Here is a 17,168-nt window from a genome sequence, read left to right as displayed (position 1 = left end):
CTAGGTTCACAAAGCCTGAAATATTATAATGAAATCATAGGAAATGGTTTGAGAAGCACTGTATTAATATGTCCAACATCCAATCCAATACTGAAATATTGATCTAGATTATGTTTCCAAGCATCTGACTTTGGGTTCAAACCCTGACTATCCAACTTTAAAGTCAGAAGCTCTACAAGCTGAACCAAGTAGAAAGATAATATAATTTTTCAATATGCAAAGCAAAACAAGGCCAAAGTTACCGAAAGGCTTCTTCCAAATTCCGAATTTGTTTCATTGCACCTGTTTTCTCCTGGTCTTTCTCAGTCTGTAAAGTTTGAATCTAAATATAACAAAAATTCAAGTATTCATTTGTTATATATATTTTGCAGTATGAACAAAATCAATTGTTTTATTATCATTTAATAAAACTTTAAGAACAGTCAACAGTTTGATGTATATATCTGCTGGTGTTGTGAATTGTGGTGACTGAAAGAACCAAATTGATCTATTAAAGTCTGCGTCTTAGTGGCATATTTCAAACACACTGGGAACAATTTAGTTACAAACAGTTTCCCCTCTTTCTGGCAAGGAAGAGAAATTATAACTTGGGTGGATGGAGGTACTGCTGTTACAGGGAGAAATTTTTTCTGCCTGCAACCTTTTGTTCCATCAGCATTTTAAGAGTAGAACTAACAAAATTCCTGAATATCCTGAAAATTTCCACAATTTCACCCAACCAGTTCAAAACACGCATATTTCCCTCATGTAGCTAGAACTGAGGATCACAGTTAGGTATGCAAACACAACCAATTCAACTGTTGGTAAAGATCAGCCATAAAGACATTTCCATGAATTTTCTTATTAATATCAAGCTAGTGGAATGGCATTCCTGGAATTTGGAAAAAGTACTTAACTCTGTGTGGAGTTTGCAAATTTTTGCATGCCTGCATGGGTTTCCTCTTACTGATTTGATTTCCTCCCACAGACCAAAGATGTGCAGGTTAGGTGTATTGGCCGTGAGAAATACAGAGTTACAGGGATTTGGGATGGGGAGGGGGAGGGGGGAGGGGGGAGGGTGGTGGTTAAGACACTCTTCGGAAGTTCGGTGCTGATCCAATGGGCCCTATGGCCTCCTTCCACACTGTTGGGATCTTATGATTTCCAACTATTCTTTCTCTCATCATCTAAATTGTCAATGTTAACTAATATAATAGTTTACTGACCATTTAAGACACAATTACCACTTTTATTCCTTTCATGTAAAGATCAAACAAAGAAAAGGATAGTGGAGAAAAAAGAAGCAAAACAGGTCAGTGGGCAAATTTAATGTGCCCAAGTGTGTGCTTGGTTTGAATAGCCAGAGCATAATTATATAGTCCAGTCTTTAACCTATAGGTAAATAAGATCTGTGTGACTGTGCAACCAGCCTTCAGATCTATGTGCGTCACAATATGCATTTCTTTCCAGAATTTAGTGTATTCTACCTTAAAGTAGAAGTTTCTTAGGAATTTTGTATGTTTTCTGATGCTGTTGACAAAGTTATATTTAGCGAGTGTGAATAACAACGTTTCCAATACTAATCTGAGCTTGAATAGCTGTGCCAGGATAAAAGTAATAAGTTCCTTTAAAGCACAAATATAGGCAGACAACTTGAATGGAATACAGGTAGCTCTTCTATAATGTGATAGCTGCGTTCTTGTGCAACCCCGCATTATAGAGAAAATGTGCTTTAGAAACAGCGTTACAGCCAACATGTTTTAAAAGTTAGCACAACAACATGGATTTTGTAGAGTGCCTGAAATTCTTTGCATTGTTGGGTTATGGGTTAATAACAAGCATGGGCAACATGAGGGAGACTTCTGAGTGAGACAAAGGCCAAATGAATGAACTGAAAATTTGGTTCAAGTTGAAATTCTGATCAAAGAGGGAATAGAGTTGCTTTAAACTAAGGTTTCAAGTGAGACAGTTAAAAAGTGTGGATCAAGAGGACGACCTGCAGTGAAACCAGTCACATAGCACAGTGTGATGTGAGTGTAGGAAAAGAAGCTGATTGATGAATATTTTTAGAGTACAGTTAAGGTCTTCAGTTTATGTTTACATTTCCAGTATTGTTCTTCTTTCTTTTCTTTAAAGAATAATTGGTATTGAGTATTAGATTAAGTATGCAATTTTATAAGACACTAAAATTTTTGATGGTAAACAAATAATATCAAGTTAGGCATCAAGAGTTTTTTTATATGTGTGAAAAGGAAGAGAAAGGCCAAAGCAAACATAGGGCCTTAGGGAATGAGGTTGGGGAAATAATAACGCGCAACTGGGAAATGACACAGGAACTGAATAACTGCTTTGCATCAGTCTTCACAGTATAGAGGACATTAACAGCAGCCCAAAAATACTAAATAACCAAGGGGTAAAAGCAGAAAAGGAGGAAAATAAATAAATACAATAACTATTACTAGAGAAAAAAATCAGGAAACTAAGTGGCTAAAGACTAATGGGTGCCTTGACCTGATGGGATACATCCCAAGATATTAAAAGAAGTAGCTATAGCGATACACTTTAGTAATCTTCAAAGAATCTTCAGATTCTGGAAAAGTGCCAGAGGATTGGAAAACTGTGAATGTAATGCCTTTATCCAAGAAGGGAAGGAGACACAAACAGGAAATTTTTGAGCCTATTATAAAGAATGTAATAGCAATGCATTTTGAAATAGATTATATAAATTACATGCTTTACAAATTTATTATATTTCTTTGTGAAGGGAACAAGCAGAATAAAGAGAAAGCAATGGATTTCACGATTTTAAGAAGTCACAACACTTTATGCTACTTAATTAAAGCCCATGATGTTGAGGTAGAATGGATAGAGGATTGGCTAACTAAAACAAAAGAGACATTTAGGATAAGGAGAGAATTTTCAGGACAGCATCCTATAACTAGAGGTATGCCACAGGGATCAGTGCTGGGGGCTACAATTATTTAAATATATGCTTAAGAAGATGAGGAAAGTGAATATACTATTGCTAACATTGTGGATGGTACAAAAATAGATGGGAAGAAAAGGAGTGAGGATGACACAAATGATCTGTAGATGGATATACACAGTTTAAGCAAGTGGGCAAAAACTCGATGGATGGAATAGCATGGTTATTTGAGGTTATGCACTTTGGCAGGAAGAATGGAAGTGCTGAATATTATTTAATTGGAGAAAGATTGCAGGAAACCAAAGTGCAGAAGGATTTAAGAGTTATCACATAGAATTCACAATAGGCTAGCATACAATAAAAGCAAATTACTGCAGATGCTGAAATCTGAAACCAAAAGAGAAAATGCTGGAAAATCTCAACAGGTCTGGCAGCATCTGTAAGGAGAGAAAAGAGCTAACGTTTCGAGTCTAACTGACCCTTTGTCAAAGCTAGCATAGAAGTTCAGCAGGTAATAGGGAAGGCAAATGGAATGCTGGCCTTGATTTCAAAGAGAATTACTTGGAGGAAAAAAGCAAATGTATGCATCCAAACTTGCAGGCAACAGAAAAATAGGTGGAAATCCAAGGTGTGGGAGGGATATAAACAGTTTGACAGAGATAGTTTGATAGGTTAAGTGGGCAAAATGCTGGCAAAAGGAGTTTATACGTCAAAAAATAAGCTGTTCATTTTAGAAGGGAGAACAAAAGATCAAAGTGTTATTTAAATGGAGAAAAGCTGCAACACAAAGGGACTTGGGGGTATTTATGCATGAGAGACAGAAAGTTAGAACACAGCTACAGCTGGTAATCAGGAAAGCTCATGGAATGTTGTCTGTTATTTCAAGGGAAATCTTACTGAAACTGTACAAGGCGCTGGTGAGACCACATCTGGAGGACTATGAACAGATTTGGTCCCCTTATTTAAGGAGCGATATAATTTCAAAAGAAGGCAGTTCAGAGAAGGCACACACCATAAGATAGAAACAGGACTGGCCTTCCTTTCATTTTGCATCCATTGAGTCTTGTTTATTACATTAGAGACAGCTAGAGGTACTTTTGAGCATTGTGATACATCAGCAAAACACCCTAGAAGAAACATTCGCTATCACTTTCTAGTAGCTAAAAGCACAAAATAAAGGATTCCTTCAGCTGTTCTAACTGCTGGACTCTACGGTTTTGCATTATAGCGATTCTTTCATAGTTTTATTGAGAGGGCAAGCAGCAGGTCGTTAACACAAAGCAGTTGTGTTGCACATGTAGACTTCTTTGGGATGCACCATTTGTGATTAGCAGCTTAATAATGCCAAATCATTTCGTTTTACTGCAACATTTCATATAATGCCTCCCATAAAACAGGTGCTATGTAATAACAGCATCCAGGATTAAAAGCAAATGGTTATTTCAGGTATTCCAAATTCAGAAAAGAAGATATCTCCTGCTCCTTTTACTTTATGATTGAAAGTATACTGTTTTGAAAATAAATGTGATGAATATCTTGACTGTTTTTAGAATTGTCAGAAGTTCTAGGTGTCATTTTTGTCATAATATAATTGACAAGTAATGCAACATATGTATGTAAGTTAGCTCGCTGATTTTGAAGGTTTGTTTTCAAAAATTTCATCACCATACTAAGTAACATCCTCAGTGAGAGCCTCTAGTGAAGCTCTGGTGATACGTCCCGCCTCCCTATTTATAGGTCTTGGTTTCTTAAGGTGGGTGATATCATTTCTGGTTCTTTTTTTTTTACAAGGGAAGGTGGTTAGGGTCTAAATCAATGTGTTTATTGATGGAGCTCTGGTTAGAATGCCATGCCTCGAAGCATTCTCGTGTCTTTGTTTCGCATGTCCTAGGATGTGTATGTTGCCCTAGTCAAAGTGGTGCCCTTCTTTGTCTGTATGTATAGAAACTAGTGATAGTGGGTCGAGTCTTTTGGTGGCCAGTTGGTGTTCATGTATCCTGGTGGCAAGTTTCCTGCTGATTTGTCTGATGTAGTGCTTGTTTTACAGTTCTTGCATGGAATCTTGTAAATGACGTTAGTTTTGCTGGCGGTATCTATTGGATCCTTAAGGTTCATGAGTCATTGTTTAAGTGTATTGGTAGGTTTGTGGGCTACCATGATGTCAAGGAATCTGAGTAGTCTGGAAATCATTTCTGATATGTCTTTGATGCAAGGTTATGTAGCTATAGTTTTGGTTGCAATGTGTCTGCTTATTTGGGTTTGTTTCAGAGGAATTTGCAGATTGGATGTTTATTGGGTACCCATTTTTCTTGAAAACGTATAGATATTTTTCTTCTGCTTTTTGTAGTTCTTGGGTGCTGCAGTGTGATGTAGGCCGTTGAAATAATGTCTTGATGCAGCTTGTGGGTGTTGGGATGATTGCTTCTGAAGTATTTGATCCGTGCGTGTTGTATATTTGTAGACAGTGGTTTGAAGCTCTCCATATACGTTCAACTGTTACATCTAAGAATGGGAGTCTGTTGTCGTTCTCTTACTCTTGTGAATTTTATGCCTGTCAGGATATTGTTGATGGTATTGTATATTTCCTCTAATTTGTTCCGTTTTTGATGGCAAAGGTGTCATCTATGCAGCGGACCCAAAGTTTGGGGTTGGATACATGGGAGGACAGCTTGTTCAAGTCTCTGCATTACTGCTTCTGCTATGAACCCTGATAGCGGTGATCCCATAGGTGTTCCGTTGACTTGTTTGTAGGTTTTATTACTGAATGTGAAGTGGGTGGTGAGGCACAGGTACACTAGCTTGAGGATGTTATCTTTGCTGATGAAGTTGGTGCTGTCTGGTATTTGTGGTCCTGGTTTTCCTAGTAGTGACGCCAGTGCTTCCTTGGCCAGATCAATGTTAATTGATGTGAAAAGGGCCGGACGTCAAAGGACACCATTATTTCGTCCTCTTCTATCTTGGTGTCTTTGATCAAGAATTTTTTGGGTGGAGTGGCGTGAATCTTCAATTAGGTGTTTTAGTTTTTGGTGAAGTTCTTTCTTCATACAGTTAATGGAGAGCTTCAAACCAGCATCTAAATAAAACAATACACACGGACCAAACACTTCAGAAGCAATCATCCCAACACCCACAAACGGAGTTGCATCAAGATATTATTTCAATGAGCTACTGCGAGGCATGGCATTCTAATCAGAACTCCATCAATAAACACATTGATTTAGACCTTATCTACCTTCGCTGGAAATGACATTACCACCTTAAGAAACTAAGATCTATAAATAGAGAGGTGGGACATATCACCAGCTCTTCACCAGAGACTCTCACTGATGGTGTTACCTAGTATGGTGACGAAATGTCTGAAAACAAACCTCCAAGCTCAGCGAGCTAACTTACATAGTTATCATCAACCTGAGCTACAAATCTCAAAAATCGCTAATGCAATGTATGTTTCACTGTGATTAACTGCACTGGACAGTGCATATGGAAGTGAATAATAAAAGTTATGTCAAAAGCTTTTTCACATTGATACTGTCTCTATAAAGGTTCTCGTCATTGGTCTTGGGAGGTTTATACCTTTCAATGTATTGAACTTCTCATCTACTTACAAAGAAAGAGTAAATGTACAGCATGTCATTTGTACCATGATAATGAAACAAAAAAACCCAAAAATTCTATTCCACTTTCTATGCATATTGCACACTCACTACGTTGAATGACTTCAATTCCCATAGTGCACCCTTAACAACATTTCAAATTTGAAACATTCATATCTTCTTCAACTATTGGTAGAATGGTTTGCATACCTGGAATTCATGCTGAAACAGCAGACTGCCCTCCCAATCTTGATGAAGGGCGTTTGCCCGAAATGTCGATTTTCCTGCTCCTCGGATGTTGCCTGACCTGCTGTGCTTTTCCAGCACCACTCTAATCTAAACTCTGCCCTCCCAATCTTGTTTCTTTTAGCAGGTTCATTAAACACAATGAAATAAATACCCATCAATTAATCTGCAAATTATTCACAGCAATTTGACTATTTGTTAAGCGTCATGAGTGAACCTCTCTTCTTACAAATCCTAGAAATTATCTTGGATGATGCAGTTAATCCAATTACTGATACGTGCACAACTTTTGATGCCCCCTATGTAGTTTCTATGTTGTCAATGACACTAATTGTGTAATAACAGTCTTTTCACTGCTCTGCAGAATACTTCATTACCTTCTTTTCATAAAGATGTTCCAAATGCAGCCTTTCTTGTTCAGACTTTCCCACTTGATTCTGAAAAGAAATGACACCTTAAATTCATTCATTCAAGAGGATTCAATGAGCGAGAGAATAATGGCATTAGCCTCTGCAATCATCCAATAGCTTTAAGAATCTTTCAACTTGTCCAGATGAGAGTGAGATGTTTGAGTAAATTAACCATGGCAGAATGCTACTGGAAGTCGTTCAAGTGCATGGAGAATCAAGGAATATAGTTAATATGGTGGGGTAGCATAATGAGTGATATTGACACCGTTTTCTGCAAAAGAAACACACTGGACGACTAGGGCTAAGGTTGAGGATATCTGCCGAGGCCAGAGAATCTTGCAGTGGGAGAGGAGAGATCTAGCATCATCGCTTACATAGGTACGAATGATAAAGTCAGAATTAAGAGTGGGATCCTGCATAGAAAGTAGGAAAAACTAGGCACTGAATTGAAAAGCAGAACCTCAAAGCTTATAAATGCTGGATTATTACCTGAGCAACAGGTAGATTGGCATTGTGTGTATAAAGTTAGAGATATGAATATGTGGCTTAAAGATTGGTGTGGGAGAAGTGAGTTCTGGTTCATAAGGCACTGATACCAGTATTGGGAAAGTGAGGTTGTACCATTGCGATGGTCTACATCAAAAAGACAAAACTAAAGGAGTGTAGCATTCATAAGCAAGTGAACAAAGTGATATTGCATGCTGAAGTAAGTAGATAGGAAATGACTGCCATACAGAGGTATGGTTGTAGGATGACAACGACTGGGGTCCTGAATGTTGAGGGCTGTATGAGAATAAAGTAGAATAGGATGCCAGTTTGCAGTGGAGAGATAGCACTTTTAATCAAGGATGACATTTGTGCAATAGTTAAAGATGAATTTCATTCAGGATATCAGGGTGTAGAATTGGGGAGATGAGGAACAGTCGGGTAAAAAAGATACTAGTGGGGTTGTCTGCAGGCTCCCGAACAGTAATAATAATTAAGGAATAAAGTATGCAAGAAGAAATATTGGGTACTGATGATAAAGGGACAGCAATAATTATGGTGACATACATCTACATATAAAATGGAAGAATTGGACTGGCAGGATCAGTCTGGTTTGGAAGTTTATAGATTGTTTTTGAAATAGATTTTTAAAGCATTACATTCTAGAGCCAACCAGAGAGTAGCGTATATTAGACTTGGTATGGTGCAATGTTACAGGATTAATTAATTCAGATTCAAGGCATCCCTACATAGTAGTGACCACCGTACGATTGAACATTATATCCAGTTTGAAAGGTAGAAGATTGGGTGTAAGATTAGTTTTATAAAACTAAAGAATTCTCTTCTCTTGGGAGGTTGTGAGACACTGGAACTCTCTGCCTCAGAAAGTTTGGGAGGCTAGGTCATTGAAAACTTTTTAAAGCAGAGAGAGGTAAACCCTTGTTATTCGAGGAAACCAAATGTTTTCAAATGTTTAGGGTATAGGTTTGCTCGCTGAGCTGTAGGTTTGATAACCAGGCGTTTCATTACCTGGCTAGGTAACATCATCAGTGGCGACCTCCAAGTGAAGTGAAGCGAAGCTGTTGTCTCCTGCTTTCTATTTATATGTTTGTCCTGGATGGGGCTCCTGGGGTTTGTGGTGATGGCATTTCCTGTTCGTTTTCTGAGGGGTTGATAGATGGTATCAAGATCTATGTGTTTGTTTATGGTGTTGTGGTTGGAGTGACAGACCGCTAGGAATTCTCTGGCATATCTTTGCTTAGCCTGTCCCAGGATAGATGTGTTGTCCCAGTCGAATTGGTGGTTTTTTTCATCCGTGTGTAGGGCTACAAGGGAGAGAGGGTCGTGTCTTTTTGTGGCTAGCTGGTGTACATGTATCCTGGTGGCTAACTTTCTTCCTGTTTGTCCTACGTAGTGTTTGTGGCAGTCCTTCCATGGAATTTTGTAGATGATGTTGGTTTTGTTCATGGGTTGTACTGGGTCACATGTAAATGGGAATGTAGGATTCAAACACAAACAGATCAGCCATAATCTTACTAAACAGTGGAACACAGACTGAATGGCCTAGTTCTGGTTTTTTTTGTATGTTTGTATATCTCAGGAAAGCTAACAGCTGAAGAAAAAGCAGCTAGTGGGTGCATGAAAATTCATTGGAAGGAAACTTGTTCCAGCTATGTCAATCTAAGCAAGAAGATTGAGGTTAATCTTCATTGGGGGTTGGTATTTTTAAAAATATTGTTGGGATAAAAGGAATAGAGTTTGAAAGCTTTTCTAGGATTTATAATGAAATCTTTCTAACTTTTTTGTCAAGTGTAATATAGCTCATGTTTCTTTGTTTAATGATATTTTTATAATTAAAAGTATACTGGAATATCCATTACTGACCTCCACAGTTGTAAAAAGAAGAAACAAAGCTCAGGTCTATCAATCCAAGCACCTAGGAAGCATATGGTGAGGACAGTGCAGGAGAGAGAGAGAGAGAGAGACAGAGAGAGAGAGAACCTACACAGTTACCGCCTTTGCTGTTTCAATTTGTGTATCGCTGGACAACGTAGTGCATCTGGGAAAATTAACAAACAGTGAAATTCACAACTAATCTTGGAGGAACTGTTGGGCGAAGCTCACAGCACAGAATCAGATAAGTTAATTATTGTTTTAAGTCTGTTCAAGAGAAAGGCTGCAGTAGTGAGTATAGTGGATTCTTTTTTGATTATATGTTTTTGGAGATAGATCTCTTGATTAAACTTAAAATATAAGCCCCATAGCTATTAATTTAACCTGGGGCAGTTTTTGTAGAGGAATAAGACGGTGTTATTTTCTAGGTCTGTAGATTGTGAAGGAGCAAAAATGGCGTTTGCAGTGATATGTACTTCTTGTCACATGTGGGAGTTTAAAGAGAGTTTAAGGGTTACTGCGGATTATATCTGCCATAAATGCTGTTGGATGCAAATCTTATCAGATCGAGTGGATCGGTTGGAGAGACAGATAGAAGCGATGACGAATTTGCAACAGCAACGGTATGTGATGGATGGCAGTTATAGGAAAGGGGGAAAATCTCAGATACAGTCACATAGATGGGTTAACTCCAGGAAGGGTGAGAGAGGTCGGCACCGAGGGCAGGAGCCTTTTGTGGATATACCCATTTCAAACAGGTAAGCTGTTTTGGAAAATGTAGGGGGTGATGGATTCTCAGGGGAACGTAGCACGAACAACCAATTTTCTGGCTCTAATGCAACGAGGGGTATGTCGGCTTCCAAGAGATCAATTGTGTTAGGGGATTCTGTAGTCAGAGGTACAGACAGACGTTTCTGTGGCCAGCAGAGAAAAAGCAGAATGGTGTGTTGTTTCCCTGGTGCCAGGATCAAGGATGTCTCAGAGAGGGTGCAGAGTGCTCTCACGGGGGAGAGGGGCCAACAGGAGGTCATTGTCCACATTGGAACCAACGACATTGGAAGGGAAAAGGTTGAGACTCTGAAGGGAGATTACAGAGAGTTAGGTAGAAGTTTAAAAAGAAGGTCCTCAAGGGTAGTAATATCTGGATTACTCCCAGTGCTACGAGCTAAAGAGGGCAGAAATAGGAGGATAGAACAGATGAATGCTTTGTTGAGGAGCTGGTGTATGGGAGAAGGACTCACATTTTTGGATCATTGGAATCTCTTTTGGGGTAGAAGTGACCTGTACAAGATGGAAGGATTGCACCTAAATTGGAAGGGGACTAATATACTGGCAGGGAAATTTGCTAGAACTGCTCGGGAGGATTTAAACTAATAAGGTGGGGGGGTGGGACCAAGAGATATAGTGAGAAAAGTGATTGATCTGAGACGGGTACAGCTGAAAACAGAAGTGAGTCAAACACTCAGGGCAGGCAGGGACAAGGTAGGACTAATAAATTAAACTGCATTTATTTCAATGCAACGGGCCTAACAGGGAAGGCAGATGAACTCAGGGCATGGTTAGCAACATGGGACTGGGATGTCATAGCAATTACTGAAACATGGCTCAGGGATGGCCAGGATACAAAAGCTACAGGAAGGATAGAAAGGGAGGCAAGAGAGGAGGGGGAGTGGCATTTTTGATAAGGGATAGCATTACAGCTGTGCTAAAGGAGAATATTCCCAGAAATACATCCAGGGAAGTTATTTGGGTGAAACTAAGAAATAAGAACGGGATGATCACCTTATTGGGATTGTATTATAGACCCCCCCAATAGTCAGAGGGAAATTGAGAAACAAACTTGTAAGGAGATCTCAGCTATCTGTAAGAATAATAGGGTGGTTATAGTGGGGGATTTTAACTTTCCAAACATCGACTGGGACTGCCATAGTGTTAAAGGTTTAGATGGGGAGGAATTTCTTAAGTCTGTACAAGACAATTTTCTGCTTCAGTATGTGGATGTACCTACTAGAGAAGGTGCAAAACTTGACCTACTCTTGGGAAATAAGGCAGGGCAGGTGACTGGGGTGTCAGTAGGGGAGCACTTTGGCTCCAGCGACCACAATTCTATGCGTTTTAAAATAGTGATGGAAAAGGATAGACCAGATATAAAAGTTGAAGTTCTAAATTGGAGATAGGCCAATTTTGACAGTATTCGGCAAGAACTTTCAAAAGCTGATTGGAGGCAGATGTTCGCAGGTAAAGGGACGGCTGGAAAATGGGAAGCCTTCAGAAATGAGATAACAAGAATCCAGAGAAAGTATATTCCTGTCAGGGTGAAAGGGAAGGCTGGTAGCTATAGGGAATGCTGGATGACTAAAAAAATTGACGGTTTGGTTAAGAAAAAGGAAGCATATGTCAGGTATAATCAGGATACATCGAGTGAATCCTTAGAAGAGTATAAAGAAAGTAGGAGTATACTTAAGAGGGAAATCAGGAGGGCATATGGGGGACATGAGATAGCTTTGGCAAATAGAATTAAGGAGAATCCAAAGGGTTTTTACAAATATATTAAGGACAAAAGGGTAACTAGGGAGAGAATAGGGCCCCTCAAAGATCAGCAAGGCGGCCTTTGTGTGGAGCCACAGAAAATGGGGGAGATACTAAATGAATATTTTGCATCAGTATTTACTTGGAAAAGGATATGGAAGATTTGGACTGGTGGGAAATAGATGGTGACACCTTACAAAATGTCCAGATTACAGAGGAGGAAGTGCTGGATGTCTTGAAATGTTTAAAAGTGGATAAATCCCCAGGACCTGATCAGGTGTAACCGAGAATTCTGTGGGAAGCTAGAGAAGTGATTGCTGGGCCTCTTGCTGAGATATTTGTATCATCGATAGTCACAGGTGAGGTGCCGGAAGACTGGAGGTTGGCAAACGTGGTGCCACTATTTAAAAAGGGTGGTAAAGACAAGCCAGGGAACTGTTGACCGGTGAGCCTGACCTCGGTGGTGGGCAAGTTGTTGGAGGGAATCCTGAGGGACAGGATGTGCATGTGTTTGGAAACGCAAGGACTGATTCGGGATAGTCAACATGGCTTTGTGTGTGGGAAATCATGTCTCACAAACTTGATTGAGTTTTTTGAAGAAGTAACAAAGAAGATTGATGAGGGCAGAGTAGTAGATGTGATCTATATGGACTTCAGTAAGGCGTTCGATAAGGTTCCCTTTGGGAGACTGATTAGCAAGCTTAGATCTCATGGAATACAGGGAGAACTAGCTATTTGGATACAGAACTGGCTCAAAGGTAGAAGACAGAGGGTGGTGGTGGAGGGTTGTTTTTCAGACTGGAGGCCTGTGACCAGTGGAGTGCCACAAGGATCGGTGCTGGGTCCTCTACTTTTTGTCATTTACATAAATGATTTGGATGCGAGCATAAGAAGTACAGTTAGTAAGTTTGCAGATGTCACCAAAATTGTAGGTGTAGTGGACAGCAAAGAGGGTTACCTCAGATTACAACAGGATCTGGACCAGATGGGCCGATGGGCTGAGATGTGGCAGATGGAGTTTAATTCAGATAAATGCGAGGTGCTGCATTTTGGGAAAGCAAATCTTAGCAGGACTTATACACCTAATGGTAAGGTCCTCGGGAGTGTTGCTGAGCAAAGGGTCCTTGGAGCACAGGTTCATAGCTCCTTTAAAGTGGAGTCACAGGTAGATAGGATAGTGAAGAAGGTGTTTGGTATGCTTTCCTTTTTTGATCAGTGCATTGAGTACAGGCGTTGGGAGGTCATGTTGCGGCTGTACAGGATATTGGTTCGGCCACTGTTGGAATATTGCGTGCAATTCTGGTCTCCTTCCTATCGGAAAGATGTTGTGAAACTTGAAAGGGTTCAGAAAAGATTTACAAGGATGTTGCCAGGGTTGGAGAATCTGAGCTGCAGGGAGAGGCTGAACAGGCTGGGGCTGTTTTCCCTGGAGCATCGGAAGCTGAGGGGTGACCTTACGGAGGTTTGCAAAATTATGAGGGGCATTTTTTAGATTAGATTACTTTTTTTTAAGATTACTTACAGTGTGGAAACAGGTCCTTCGGCCCAACAAGTCCACACCGACCCGCCGAAGCGCAACCCACCCAGACCCATTCCCCTACATTTACCCCTTCACCTAACACTACGGGCAATTTAGCATGGCCAATTCACCTAACCCGCACATTTTTGGACTGTGGGAGGAAACCGGAGCACCTGGAGGAAACCCACGCAGACACGGGGAGAATGTGCCAACTCCACACAGTTAGTCGCCTGAGGCGGGAATTGAACCCAGGTCTCTGGCGCTGTGAGGCAGCAGTGCTAACCACTGTGCCACCGTGCATGGATAGGATAAATAGACAAAGTCTTTTCCATGGGGTCAGAACTAGAGGGCATAGGTTTGGGGTGAGAGGGGAAAGATATAAAAGAGACCTAAGGGGCATCTTTTTCTCACAGAGGGTGGTACGTGTATGGAATGAGCTGCCAGAGAATGTGGTGGAGGCTGGTACAATTGCAACATTTAAGAGGCATTTGGATGGGTATATGAATAGGAAGGGTTTGGAGGGATACGGGCCGTGTGCTGGCAGGTGGGACTAGATTGGGTTGGGATATCTGTTCGGCATGGACGGGTTGGCCGAAGGGTCTGTTACCATGCTGTACATCTCTATGACTTGTTCAGTAATAGTATCAGCTGGAACCATAATTAAGTCGGGCCACATCCAGGATCAAAAAACGTTAACGTTCAGGAAGAATCTGTGGTGTCAAGTATATTATACACATTAAAAACTTAATTGGTATTGGCTGTTGCTAAGATTTTTCTGGGAGTATCGGATGTAACAATGTAAAAATCTTTGACTTAGGCTAAACAGGGCATGCTAGAGTATAAAATGAAGGTAGAAATAAAAGTAGAATTTTGTAATGATAATACAATTCAAGTGATCGGCCAGCATTTGGGTTTAAAAGGAGAGAAACATGAAATTGATGCATAATATGGAAATAGCTAAGATTCAGTTCCAACTGAAAAAAAAAATTGATTTGGAGGAATGAAAGAGATTTGAAATAGAGTCACAGAGATGTACAGCACAGAAACCGAGCCTTCGGTCCAACTCGCCATGCCAACCAGATATCCTAACCTAGTCCCATTTGCCAGCACTTGGCCCATATCCCTCTAAATCCTTCCTATTCATATATTGAATCAGAAAGAAAATAGAAATAAAAATACAGCAGAATAGAAAGTGAACTGGAAACGTGAGAGCTCAAACCTGAAGTATAAATCAGGCAACATGACTTGTGTAAAGAATAGTTTAAGGGAGAAAGAAGAGATAGTAACTCAGACAATGATTCTGATTTAACTAATTATCTTTGTTTAGTGCCTAAATTTACAGAGAAGACGGAATTATAAGCTATTTCACCACATATTATAAAATGGATGCAAAGTCAAATTGGCCAAAACATGGTTGAACTCTGCTGGTACAACTGTGTACACCTGCATCTCAGAAGAGCAGCTGACAGATTATGAGGCTGTTAAAAAAAACTCAATATTTATAAGCCTGGCTCTGAAGTTTAATCATTTAAAATATAAGATGATAAGATAAAACCTGATCTGACATTTGTAAAATTTGCATGGGAAAAATAGTTGCTGTGGGATGAATGAGCTTGATCACTCATGTTAGAGAAAAATGTCAGCAACATGAGGTAATTCAAGATTATGGAAGAATTCCAAAATATCATTCTGGTAACCATCAAGACTTATTCAGATACGTTTCAAGTTTCGAAATCCATGAAATGGCAATTTTGGTAAATAACTACGATATCTGCCACTTTTCAAAACATTAAGTAAAAGGGGGGAAGGTATCGAGGTTGAGTCTAACAGATTTAGCCCATCTTATTTAATACAAATGCAACAAACGAATTGAGAGTTTAAGAAACAGCCTCCTCAAAAACTTAATACAACTAAAATGAAAATATTATTCAAAATACAAAGTGCTAATGAGGAAATATGGCTCACCTCAAATAGTAACCAGTGAATAGTGGGGCAGGAGCCCAAAGTGGTAGTTATTGTAACAAATATTTGCAAGCAACTTACAAAAATCCAATGGTAGGTCACTTGGATTATTGGGAAACATGGGTTAAAATATTAAAACAGTTTTAGCGGGCAAGATTGCATAAAGATTTGGTTAAATTGTAGCAGATGTCATTCATGTTTGGGATTGGGGAAACCTCAACCATCAATTAAACCTGCACTTTTTTACCAATCGTCGAAAAAAATATCAGCTTTTGTAATCAGGAATGGACTTTATCAATGCCATCTGAAGCAAATAAAAAGCAGCAGTAACTTTTCAAAGATTAACCACAAAGGTCATTGAAGGATAAAGAACTATATTGCACATATTTAGAATTTGGTAGTGTTCAGCCAAATCTAGGAGTTACATTTACAACTTGGACAAGTTGTTTGATTAATTATAAGCAGCCAATTTGATCAAACACTTGACAAAAAGTGATTTTGCCAAATCAAAATTATTTATTTGCGCTACACTGAAGGACAAGGCCAAACAGCAGCCAGAAAAGCAAAAATCAGAATTTTCTGGTGCCTAAAAAGCAAGGTTTTGCGGCATAGAGGTTCCATTGGAAGTTCATTCCAAATTTCAGCATTGTATTTCCACCAGCTAGATTGTTAAAGAAAAGCGAGAAATTTGAATGGACAAGTGTAAGATGGTCTTCGCAGCATGAAAACTGACTACTGCACCAGTTCTAGTAGCACTGAATTATGGCAAGCCATTTAAGCTTGATGCCTGTGAGGTACACGTTAATGCAGTTTTATTACAGGACAATGAGCTGGGGATCAAACATCCAGTCAATTACTTTTCTCAAAAGCTGAATGCTTGCTAACAGAAATATCATCAGTGGAAAAATAAACTTTCAGTGAAATCTTATAGAAGCTCAATAACCTGGGCAAGAAATCCAGGAGGAGAAAGTGAGGTCTGCAGACGCTGGAGATCAAAGCTGAAACTTTATTGCTGGAACAGCACAGCAGGTCAGGCAGCATCTAGGGAACAGAAGATTCGACGTTTCGGGCACATGCCCTTCTTCAGGAATGAGCAGAGAGTGTTCAGCAGGAGAAGATAAAAGGTAGGGAGGAGGGACTTGGAGGAGGGGCGTTGGAAATGTGATAGGTGGAAAGAGGTCAAGGTGAAGGTGACCGAGGGGCTGCCACTACTTTCTAGATGTATATTAATTATCGGGAACTGGGTGTGCAAAACACATTACAACATTTTTGGATGACATAAAATATTGTGAATGGTTAAGAGATAATGATAGACTTCACAAAGACGTAGACAAGCTTACAGAACAGTCTTGAGGATCATGTAACAATTGAAAATTCATGCAATGAAGTGTGAAACTATATTTTGGCACAGCAAGAAAAGGCAGGATAAAATAAAGGATACATTTTCTAATACAGCTGCAGGAACAAATGGGCTGTGAACGAAGTGTGAGCAAATCATTTAAGGCAGCAGGGTAGGTGAAGGTCCTGAGCCTTATAGATAGGGATACTGAATACTAAATTATGATAAACGTTTATAAAACAATGGTTCAGATTCAACTGCCTCATTTAATTCTGGCTACTAAACT

At 39.6% G+C, this 17,168-nt stretch overlaps 1 protein-coding gene across 1 annotated transcript in view; it reads right to left on the bottom strand.

The window, feature by feature from the left end:
* cep112 (centrosomal protein 112) overlaps positions 1-17,168 on the bottom strand; it is a 557,597-nt gene that overhangs the window by 294,988 nt on the left and 245,441 nt on the right. Inside the window, exons 16-17 of the mRNA XM_088000744.1 lie at positions 7,122-7,181; positions 243-322 (exon numbers count right to left, since the gene is read on the bottom strand). Coding sequence (XP_087856870.1) covers positions 243-322; positions 7,122-7,181 — 140 coding nt within the window. The remainder of the gene's footprint in view (positions 1-242; positions 323-7,121; positions 7,182-17,168) is intronic.

Source organism: Chiloscyllium plagiosum, unplaced genomic scaffold (assembly GCF_037043375.1).
Source record: "Chiloscyllium plagiosum isolate Xiang-an unplaced genomic scaffold, Cpla_swu_hap1 HiC_scaffold_25, whole genome shotgun sequence".
Taxonomy (NCBI): domain Eukaryota; kingdom Metazoa; phylum Chordata; class Chondrichthyes; order Orectolobiformes; family Hemiscylliidae; genus Chiloscyllium; species Chiloscyllium plagiosum.
The sequence above is the reverse complement of the archived record's forward strand: the minus strand, read 5'-3'. Positions and strand labels throughout refer to the sequence as shown.